Genomic DNA, 12,240 nt, shown 5'->3' with positions numbered 1-12,240 from the left:
AATGGCATTCTTATTAGAAAATCTAGACCTTCCGAGGTACCTGCTGGTGACGAGTGGTCATTGAACTCGCAAATTGTAGTTCCAAAATCTTTCAGACAGGAAATACTTAGCCTGGTCCATGAAACGCCTTTGATTGGTCTTTTAGGGATTGATAAGACTTATCACGAGATCCTGATTCACTTCTATTGGCCAATAATCACAAGTGATGTTTGTAAATACTGTCGGTCTTGTCATACTTGTCAAATTGTAGGAAAACCCAATCAGATGATACCTAAGGCTCATCTGCAACCTATTGCTGCATTCGACGAACCGTTTAGCAGAATTATAGTAGAGTGTGTTGGTCCCTTTCCAAAGACCAAGTCAGGTAACCAATATTTGTTGACCAATAATTGTGCGTCAACAAAGTTTCCAGAGTCAATTCCTTTGAGGAATATTAAATCTAAAACAATAGTAAAATCTTTCATAAAGTTTTTTTTACTCAATGTGGCCTTCCCAAATCTGTCCAATCTGGTCAAGGGTCAAATTTTTGGTCTGGAACTTTGCAGCTGACAGTGCTTGAATTTTGCATCCAGCAATTCAAATTAAAAGTGAAATTATGGCCTGAAAGAATTACAATGGAGAGAACATTTCAGTCTGGTAATAGGGTTCTGTCTCTCTTGCTCATTCTTCAAAATTTTATTTAGATTAGGTATTACGGCCCTTACAAAGTTAACAAGAAATTGAACGAGTTAAATTATGATAGTAGTACTCCTGGGATCTAAATAAATTCTAAGAGTATATTGAGTGAGATAGCTATGTCAAACATGCAATTAATTTAGTTGCGTGTGTGTGATTAGGATTTTTAACGTAGCTTTAACAATTTTTCAGTAATATCGTTACGATGTCTGCAGTGTGGCAGTTTGTAGTGATGTCTAGCACTAGGGCATCCTGCTGCAGACACGTAGCATGATGTCCCACCCTGTCACATTATCCTGACAGCAGGCCGACCAGTCCTAATACTAACCTCTTAATGCTGAGCGCCAAGCGAGGCAGCTGTTAGTACTATTTTTGTAAGTCTTTGATGTGACTCGACCATGGTTCGAACACACGACATCCCGCTTCCGATGCGGGCGCTATAACCACTTGGCCACCGGAGTGGTTAATTTAGTTGTACCTGTCCCACTCAGTGGATTTAAGTGAAGGAATATCATCGGGTTCTACTGATATTGGAGTGACAAATATTCGGAATTCAGAAATTATAAATGATCTGGACCAGAAACTTTACCATTTGCAACCGCAAGAAAGAAATGAATTAATTAGTTATTATTTGAACATGAGCACTTATTTATAGATGTTCCTACAAGAACAAAGAAAATTTTCCATGACGCTGAAATTGTAAATTCCAAACCTGTGAAACAACACCGGTACAGGATGAACCCTCTCAAACAAGAACACTTGAAAAAGGAAACTCAGTATTTTCTGGAGAATGATTTCATAGAGCCCAGTAAAAGTGATTGGAGTTGACCATGTATACTTGTTCCAAAACCAGATAAAACTTTCCGTAGGTGCACTGATTATAGGAAGATGAACAGTGTGACAAAAACAGGTTCTTTTCCATTACCAAGAATCGATGACTGTATTGAAAAGATCGGAAATGCCAAGTATGTCACCAAATTTGACCTTCTAAAAGAATGTTTGCGAATTCTAATGACGTAAAGTGCAAAGGAAATTTCGGCATTCGTGACTCCAGATGGACTTTATTAATATAAAGTGATGCTGTTTGGGATGAAAGATTCGCCTAGTACTTTTCAACGTCCAATGAATATGATTACCTTTGGTCTTGATAATTGTTATGCTTACATCTACAACGTCACCTGGAAAGAACATTTAGCAACAATTTGGAAATTCGTTGACAGACTGACTGATGCAATTTTTACAATTAGTTTATCTCAAAGTGTGTTCTACTGTGCTAATGTAACATTTCTAGAACATATCGTGGGATATGGACAAGGTAAACCTATACATGCTAAGATCAAGGCTATCTCTGACTTCCCTGTGCCTGTTAATAAAAATAAACTGATGCGATTTTTAGGTATAGCTGGATACTATCGGAATTTTTGTTCCAATTTTTATATAATTGCTGAAACCTTGACAATTTTGTTGAGCAAGAAAAACAAGTTTCTTTGGACTGAAAAATGTCAGGAGGCTTTGTAAACGTTAAAGGCCATACTTAAGAGCAAGCCAGTTCTTACAGCTCCAAATTTCAGCCTATCATTTAAATTGTCTGCTGATGCAAGTAATGTTGGGGTATGAGCAGTATTGATTCAAGAAAACGAAAATGGTGTTGATCATCCAGTGTGCTATTTTTCTAAGAAATTGAGTAAGCACATAAAAAATTATTTAAAAATCGAGAATGAATGTTTGGCTTTGATACTGGAATTACAACATTTTGAAGTTTATATTAGTTCAGCTCCTTCTTCAATTATTGTGTTCAGTGACCACAACCCTCTTACGTTCATCGGCAAGATGAAAACAAAACTCAAAGACTACTAAGGCTAAGTTTGTTGTTACAGGAATATAATATTTACATCAGGCACATCAGGGGGAAATATAAATTAGTAGCAGATGCACTTTCCCGTGTATAGAAATGTATTATTTCATGTACACTTTGTATAATTCATAAACGCTCTTCTTTTTACCTCATTTTTAATTAATCTATGGTAAAAAGAAGGCTTTATTATTTAAATCTTTCTTTTATTTAAGGAGTGAAGTGTTATATATATTTGATTTAACTTATATTAGATTTGATTTAATTGCTTGTTTGTTAGTTTTATTTTTTTAAATCTTTTTATTCCATTATATGCTATTATATTGTAATTTTATTTAGTGGGTTTGATATTGTTTCAGAAATTCAGTTCAGGTTTTCGAAAACCTAACATTAGAACTTTGTATTTAAAGCTGACCTAGTTCGTGACATTAATTCATGATTTAAATTAAACATTTTTTAAAAGTAAATTTATGCTGTCTTACTGTGGGATTCATAGAGTGAAATCGAGGCCGCATGGAGAGTACTTGATAAATAGCTTCTATGTTGTTCTAGAAACGTAGCAATTATTTAGAAATTTTTAAAAGAACCTAAACACGTAACGCTTGTTAATGATATGGTCAGGAGCAAATATACGGAAACCCATATGCAAAATGAAAAGCTAAGGAATGGTTTGATGATGATTTCCGAGCCACATTCTAAAAGCATGATTTCGAATGGATAGGTCATTCTTTGATAATTCCATGATATACACAAATACGAGGTATCTTTTAAAGTCAATAATCAATAAGCATAGTAAAATATGACAAAAGATCCAACTAGTATTTCTCAAGCAGTAGAAACATTCAAGTTTCTGGCAAATTTCAAACAGGTGACTCATGAAATCCATCAAAGATTTTACGGTACACAAATATATACATACAGGAAAACAAATTGACACTAGCTAGAATGTGTGTGAGTGTGAGTGATTGGCTTTTTAACGTAGCTTTAAAACATTTTGAGTCATATGGCTATACTATCTGCAGTGTTGGAATTTTAGTGATGTCTAGCACTGGGTCATCATGCCGCAGATATATAGCATGATGTCCAACCCAGTCATATTATCCTGACATCAGGCGGACCAGTCTTAACACGAGCCTCTTAATAATCAGCGCCAAGAGAGGCAGCTGCTAGTTCCATTTTTATAAGTCTTTGATATGACTGACTGGTGTTCGAACCCGCGACCTTGCGATTCCTTTGACACTATTAATAAAATACATACTATGCAAAAATGTGTCTACCTTCCCTAGAAAAATAAACCTCAACGAGTAAATAGTTCACTTCGAATAATCTCTCACTTAAATTGGGTTTAAGATTTAATCGAGCTTCAAACAAGCTGAAGTAACAAGACTTGCTTCGATGCATGAACGGGCGAATTTTATTACCAAATTAAATAAATTTGATCCTGCTGGTCCCGAGATCTAGCTATTCTATACTTTCATGTATGCGTAGCGGTCGGATAAGAAAACCTCATTTGCACTAAACAAACCTCCAGTAATTTTGTTCGAATATAGCTATTCCGAGATAATACAATACAGCCGATGCCGATAACCTTTTAAATGAAAACTTTTCGTTTTTCGCGTTGATTCTTAATATAAACATGCTATTTTGCTTGCATTGGGGAATGTAATTGATGCATAGGAGTAATCGAAAATGTTGTTGAGAGGAAGAAAATACATAACGAAATTTATTAGCGCTGTCATACCATGAGATTCGTAAATGCTACACATAAATATATGAAACAGTTTCTTGTATCACAAAGCATCTCTAGCCTTTAAAAATGTTTGTTGAACAAAATGTAATTACAGCAGCTGTTTACATAAGTGCCGTCAAAACATCTATTTATGCGTCTCTAATTTGCTTTCAAGGATGTGTCTGCGGATATTTGTCTTTTCATGGAATGTACCGATCCAGAAACCGGTGACTGCCTTTATGAGTATGCCAGAGCAGCTAGGGGAACTAACTGTGGAGTAAATATGGTAATATCTTTCTACCTCTTATCAGAAACATTAGTTGCATTTCAATGTTTTAATAAACTCATGAAATAAGTGATAACTTTACCCAAAAAGGTATGCCAGAAATAATACAATCTTTTTACTGCATGTAATGAGCTATTATTATTTTGAGTGATAAGCGACCCGTTGATTATGATGTACAATAATTCATACTTAGCTATATTCAAGTAATCAGGTAAACAGGTACATGTACTTTCTTACATCTCAATCATAATAGGAATAAGTGGACGGATAATTGGCTATGGATGTAAACCACTTCATTGCTTACCAATCTATATGAATTTTTTTTCGCAGTGGTGCATAGAAGGAAAGTGTGTTTCCAAAACCTCGAAATAGGTGAGTACATCATTTATTGTTGGAGCTCGGTTCCGGAGCGGTTAGCCTACAAAACTCCTGATCATAAGAATGCAAGTTCAAATCCTGCTCAGATCAGGTAGTGTCGACCGCAACGTTGCATTCAACACCAAACAGAAAAGACAAGGACCATTGCAGTTATTTAACAATATAACTGCAGCTACTAATTCATTTCTTAATTAATTAAACATAGCCTCTTTGATAATAACGAAAATGAGGATAATGATAATGATGACATCAACGTCGGTATTATGAAGAGGATGTTAAAATCATTACTGTTTCCAATCGGTAGTTGAAATATTAAGAAATGTAACTTTGCCCAAATAATTCAGCAAAACTAGGTGACAATCACTTAAAGCAGACCTTGTATTTGTCCATCCAAGCTGTAGTGTCAGACACTCAACCAAGTACCAAAACATATTTATGAATACAATATATATATATATATATATATATATATATATATATATATATATATATATATATATATATATATATATATTTATGTATGTGTGGGTGGGTGGGTGTAGTATATAAGCTCTATAATTGATGTACCACGAGATGTATACACTTTTCATTACCAGGAAACGAGGCTTGTCGGTGGCGAGTTGAATTTAAATGAAAAATATATACAACGATTGGTATATCAATGATGCAGCGTACAAAATATACATCTATTTTATGTATATCAGATATCAATATACTTGCAATTCCAATGCAGTTAAGACTGACTAAAAGTAAATGTGTATTCAATGAATGAATGAACTTTGCGCAGTCCCGTTCAGTGTGTCCGCTATAAAATGTAGTTCTTTACCTTCTTGGACTAAATGCATTCTCCTTTAAAACTGATAAGTTGTTTCTTCAGTTTTTAACTTCAGTTTTTCATTCATATTGAATAAATAATTCCAAGATACACTTACGACTTAACAAAGAAGGAAGATCTAAATGAAGAAAGTAGAGCACTACACATACAGCAAGGTCAACTACTTGAAATTATAACGCATTAACTTTCACATAGTTGCTAGTATGTTTAAACAGTTACAAATATAAACGAAGCGAAACGGGGAACCGGCAAGAGGTAATTCAAACATTTAAATGTATGTGCAGTTCATCTATATCATTTTTATGATTTCATTAACATTTCTAACAACCTAACAATTGCTTCTATTCTCAATTTCTAACGTTCCCCTTTCCGTTTCTTGGTATGACTACATTTTCCCATCATTCATAGGTCCAGAGACGTTCGCGTGACACACAAGCGAAAATCCACCAAACTCGTTTCTTAACGGCTTTTCGCTGGTATCTTTCTACGAGCGTGCAGAGGGAGAGAGAGAGAGAGAGAGAGAAGCTGTGGAGACGTACCAAAAAGGCATACATTCATTGCTCATCCCGATGTTTCTTTATTGATTGATTAGTCTGCTGCCTTACCAGCCCGTACAGTGACTTAGAAAGGTTGAGGGATGATAAATCTGCTGTTGGTCATTTTAATATTAAATAATACATTGCAAGACCCTTGTTAATTGGTTTTATGAAACATAAATAAACAAAAATAAACAAAACATTAAAGAGATTGCAGCTTATGTATTCTTCTTTACAGTTAAATATACCTTAACAATCTTGACAGGCTATTGCAAATTTGCATCATTGGTATTGCGAATACAGTATTAAAATCCCATGGAATATTGCACCTAACTGTTATAATGTCCCGTAATTATACGCATATATGAGCGTAAATGCAACTGAGCTGTCCGTTCTAGGCCTATACATCAACGACGAATTTCCACTCATTTATCACTGTGTGTGATTTAGAGCTTTAACAATTTTTCAGTCATATCGCCACGATGTCTGCAGCGTGTCAGTTTAAAGTGATGTCTAGCTCTGGGGAATCATGCTGCAGACACATTATCCTGACACCAGGCCGACAGGTCCTAAAACTAACCTCTTAAAGTTGAATGCATAGCGAGGCAGCTGCTAACACCATTTTTAGAAGTCTTCGGCCGGGGTTTGAACCCGATACCTACCCCATCAGTGGAGGACGCTCTAACCACTAAGCCACATAGGCGGTCAAAGCACTGAAAGAAATTTGTTCTTTAATATCGTTATTTTCATCTGGTTCCTTACATGTGTCATTATCAATCTCATTATCGTTTATCATTCCACAGTTTCCTGACATATATACTTCAAAGCAGCCGCTGAAAAAGGCATAATATATAGTGACGTATTAAAATAGCGATAAAATGTATTAATTGTCCCCGTTTTCAAAATGAGTTTAACGTTATACACAACTTCATTGCAATCATTTCTTTTTTCCATTCCCCCTCCCATCTCATTAATAAGGGACAAAATACGCGGAAATCTGGAGTGAGAGAGAAACATAATTTGGGCTCGATGAAAACCTTGACACTGAAATTACACCAAGTAATATCTACACTTGTATGGTTCGTCGTAATGGTATGTTCCTTGGAAATTATCTACAGTATTTATATAATCAATGATACAAAGTTGCAATAGCCTGCATATGCTACACAGTATATTTCTTTGGTTGCGAGGCACACACACTGTAATGTATTTAATGTTTTGTTGTTATTGTTCTCTTTTAAACTTATTATAATGTTCGATTAATATTAATTAAAACTTAAAATGTCCAAAGGCAGCCCCTCTCTCTCTCTCTCTCTCTCTCATCCTAGCAAGATACGGGCGAAAGGCCATAAAAAAAGATTAGCGTAGAGAATTTTCGCTTTTATCATACGACGATATCTCTGGACCTATGAATGATGGTTCATGTTCAGACAAATCGACCAAAGAACAAGGAGAGAGAGAGAGAGAGAGAGAGAGAGAGAGTGCTATGGTTGGTAGTAATGGTAATTTTAGCAGAATAATGACCTAGATCCACTGTAAATACAATACAAGATTTTTACTACCTTGTGTTGGTTCGTCATTCCACACTAATTTCCATGCGCCGATACATGAATGGCTGAGCGTTTAGTGGTCAAAAAGCGTGTTTCTAGAGCTCTACTTACTTCATTAAAGCCATCTTTCATGTTTGAATCATATGTGTTTTCTTATATTGATTTAATCAATGTGAATAAAAATAGAAACTCAAAACTAAAAACAAGTAACTTATCAATTTGCAAAGGTAATTTTGAATAGCCACAAAAGGCACAGAACTACATTTTGTAGCTGACAAACTTGACAGGGATGTGAGTTCATTCACCCCGCCAATACACAGCTGCCTGTAGTCAGTCTCAACTCCCTTCAAAGGGCAACATCTATGTATATTTAATTTAATTGTATGTTAGTTAGTTGCTTTTTAATTATTTTTTTTAATATTTTTCATTACATGCTATTGTAATGTATCATTGTATGTTTGACTTGACCCAAATTTACTTTTTTAATTTTATTCTTTGTAAACATATGTAGCTTAATTATTCTCGTTGGGTAAGGGATTAAAATCAGTATTATTATGAATAGACGTAAGTATGTTTATTTCAGACTAGGTCTAGGTTTTGAAATTTCCAAAGTGAATTTACATAATCCAGGTTATGGTATGTATTATGTAAACATCAGGATTGTTCCAGAGGGTTATTTTTCATTAGGTAATTTATTTTTAAACAGAAATTGAAAATTGTGACTTGAGGTCTAGCAGAGAACTATATAATCTTGTAACTGAGAGGATTTTTTTCAGCCGTGTTTCAAGATCTAGCACTTTGAGACTGTATTATATATTGTGACCAGCATTTAATTTTCGGGCTGGAAATTTAATTTCTTCAAATTATTCAATTCAATTGGTTATTTGCTCTGGAAATAATAAATGTGCTCTGATAAAATAATTGGATTGTGACATTGACTGGAATTCAAACCTAGAATTATATTAATGTGATTCAACAAAAGACTGGTGACACATCAACACTCTATAAGCTACCACAGATACCTCATCGCCTTCAGTTTTTGGATTTGTTCCGGACTTGTGCTGAATTTTATTCAGGACTTTAAATTATTAGCAATTGTGTCTGTATATCTTGGATTATTTGGGGGTTTAATTTCGAGGAGACCAAATCATTCAGAATATTGTCCAACATTAATTTTCTTTTTTTTAAAATGGATTATCATTAAATGAGAAAAGTAAGAAGGCGGCATTAATTGCATGTAAAACTTTGCTAATATAATCAGTATTGTTGCACTTCCATCCTTGTACGTGGATTTTTTATAGTTTAAAACCATATTTACCATACGTAGCAGTCGACAATCTTTGCTATATTTACCACGAAGACTTTTAAAACGATTCTTTGGTGCTGTTTTAAAGATAAGACACTTATGTACTTGGAAGTGCTGTAAGCGGAGAAAGCTATTTTATAACTAAAACATTACCCTTGAAAAGTATAATGCCCTATAACCATTTATTCAATATTCCACATTGTATGGTATGTTCGGTCAAACTAAGTGAATAGGGTGTTTGAAATGCATAACATTTTCTGAAGATTTTAGCCAATCCATAGTGTACGGAATCATGTTTAGATATACTCAGTGAATGGACTGAATTATTTTTCCACACTGCGCGGTATGTTCAGATATACTTAGTGAAGGAGATGTTTCAACCCTATTACACTGATGATTTTTCCATTTTTCCATTGGTGAGGTATGTTCAGATATACCCAGTGAATAGATTGAACGAGACTGGTAGAATCCCGACTAACCAATTGTCAATCTACTTGTTTTAAATCTGTGATAAAAACATTCTGTTCTTATTGTGGATTATTAGTTCCACGTATTTCTCGACCCTCACATTTCAAAACCACAGTGACATTAATAGCTAAATACCGCACGTTTTTATTTCAAGTGAAAATTATTTTTGAGTTCCCAGACTACAGTTGCAATATCTTAATTGTCCAATGAGAAGAGCGTAAAATAATGTAATACTCTGTGCAGCATAATAAAGTCATAAAGACAAACTGTACTGAACAACATTGAACTAAACTGAATGAAATATACAATAATCTATCGTATGTTTGTGAGTTAAATTTGTTACGATTTCTATTCTTGTCCAGTATAAAAAATGGGATGGTTTCGACTAAAATTACCATGCTATACCACCGCGACTGGATTGTGCCACGAATTTTGTTTTATATTTTGCTTAAACAAGATACTGGCTCGTTTCAATGAAATAATATCATGTTCAAACAAGACAATATTTTGGGTAAACAAAAGATTATATTGTGTAACCAAGAAATAAAACCGAGTAAACGCTGTACAAACTATATGATCCACGAGGCGGACCACACAAAAAAAGTTTACACAGCGTTTTTTCGGTACATAGTTCGTCGAATTGAAACAAACAAGCACAGTTAATCCTTACAATTAAACTCAACAGCATAACTAGTCTTTAAAAGATTCAAAGTTGGATAACATTCTTTCCAGTTATAATATTTTTAATTTCATTCATGAAGGCGCAATAGTCCAGAAAAGATAATCCCCTTGACATATTTGCAGGAAATCAGAGCAATGCGCAGCGGTTGACGACAATACACAACTCGGACCAGCTGTAAGATGTTGGATGTTAACACGTGTTTTATGCAAGTTTAATGTGTTATAATAAACAACAATCCTTCAATGAAATTGTGTTATACGTTGAATAGAACGTGGTGCTAATAATGCGAAACTCATGGGCTAATTCCATCTGTGACAATATTATTCTGTTGTATCTATACTTCTCTTTTTATTGTAATTTGCTATAAACAAAGTTTAAGTTTCCATATTGTAACGTTATACAGATTTCACATCTTACATAAATACACACACTGATGACTTTCACACGCTACCGTCATTTCTTCACATCAAGATATGTAAACGAAAGATTCTTTATTTATTCATTTAAAGTGCATTTTACTTGTAGCATTATTATAACAGATTAGGGCAACCGCTTCAGATGCTGTAGGTCGTGAGTTCGAACCCCAGCCTAGTCATATCATAGACTTATAGCAGATGGCTCGCTTGACGCTCAGCATTAGGAGGTTATTGTTGGGACTGGTCTGCCTGGTGTCAGAATAATACGGTCATGATGCTACATGTCTGCGGCATGATGCCCAACGGCTAGTCACACTATACACGGACACAATGCAGACATCGTGGCGATATGACTAAAATTGTTAAAATAAAGATGAAAATCCTAATCGCAACAAACACACACTTGTAACACTAGCAAATATATCTAATTTGTTTGTTGAAAAGGTACATAATTGGTTCGTAATTAAAATCTTACGCCAGAAGTTTAAGTTTGAGTCATCCTATAGTCTACATATACTCCTCATTCATTGAATATATGTACTGAAACTTAATGCAGTTGGGAATGGCTTTAAAAGAACATTGGTTTCATATATGTAAATTCAAAACGGCCTGGTAAATCAGATGGCTGTAAATCATAATGACGGAAGAAAACTTATATTATTCTTGTTTAAACAAGATTCTATCTTGTTTTAAGGAAATAATATATTGTTTAAACGAAACATTATCTTGTTTAAGCGAGAAAAATATCTTCTTTAAACAAGATATTCTGTTGTTTAAACAAGATATCTTGTTCAAAAATATATGAAAATACTTAGATTGTATCATAATTATATATCTACTGGTTTTGGGGTCAGATTATTTGGATGTAAGTCTTTGGTATTAGTGGAAACATGTTTAGGAGTTACAGTTGTACATTTCAGTGGAACTCTTTTGGTCAGAAGTTAGTCACAATCTGCTTCATGGAACTTAAAGTATTACGCAGGTCAAGAATGCACTCGCCTCATGTATTCCTTCAGATAACTTACTAGCTATTCAGATATATTGAGAGAGTTAAGGAGTAATGCAGATGCACAAATAAATGGTGTTGTTGTTGTTGTTGTTGTTGTAGGGTTTAACGCCATTTTTCAGCACACGATAGGCTATACATGGCGGCCAGTATTAATGGTGGAGAAAGAACCCGGAAAGAACCACCAACCCACGAGAAGCTACTGGCAAGCTTTCTCACATACCCACGTTGGCTGATTCCGAGACTCGAACCCACGCAGACAGAGGTGAGATGGCTATGACCCGTTTTAGACCACTCGGTCACTCGGGGCCCTCACAGATAAATAAAGATAGAGGCATGCTTACACACACACACACACACACACACCCACACATACATACATACATACATACATACATACGTATAAAACCACTTGCATACATCCTTCATCCAGGGCTTATATCATTAATAATATTTAGTTTTGCATAATATCCTTCATCCAGGGCTTATATCATTAATAATATTTAGTATGTTGCCTATAA

The 12,240-nt window shown here is 34.7% G+C and overlaps 1 protein-coding gene across 1 annotated transcript in view; it reads left to right on the top strand.

Annotated features, from left to right (window-relative positions):
* Positions 1-10,496, top strand: part of LOC149775536 (metalloprotease mig-17-like) — a 56,555-nt gene extending 46,059 nt beyond the window's left edge. Inside the window, exons 8-10 of the mRNA XM_089944432.1 lie at positions 4,432-4,542; positions 4,873-4,914; positions 10,420-10,496. Coding sequence (XP_089800558.1) covers positions 4,432-4,542; positions 4,873-4,914 — 153 coding nt within the window. The 3' untranslated portion in view covers positions 10,420-10,496. The remainder of the gene's footprint in view (positions 1-4,431; positions 4,543-4,872; positions 4,915-10,419) is intronic.
* The last annotated feature ends 1,744 nt before the right edge of the window (positions 10,497-12,240 follow it).

The sequence above is a fragment of the Sinohyriopsis cumingii genome, chromosome 19 (assembly GCF_028554795.1).
Source record: "Sinohyriopsis cumingii isolate HCF-2022 chromosome 19, ASM2855479v2, whole genome shotgun sequence".
Taxonomy (NCBI): domain Eukaryota; kingdom Metazoa; phylum Mollusca; class Bivalvia; order Unionida; family Unionidae; genus Sinohyriopsis; species Sinohyriopsis cumingii.
The sequence above is the reverse complement of the archived record's forward strand: the minus strand, read 5'-3'. Positions and strand labels throughout refer to the sequence as shown.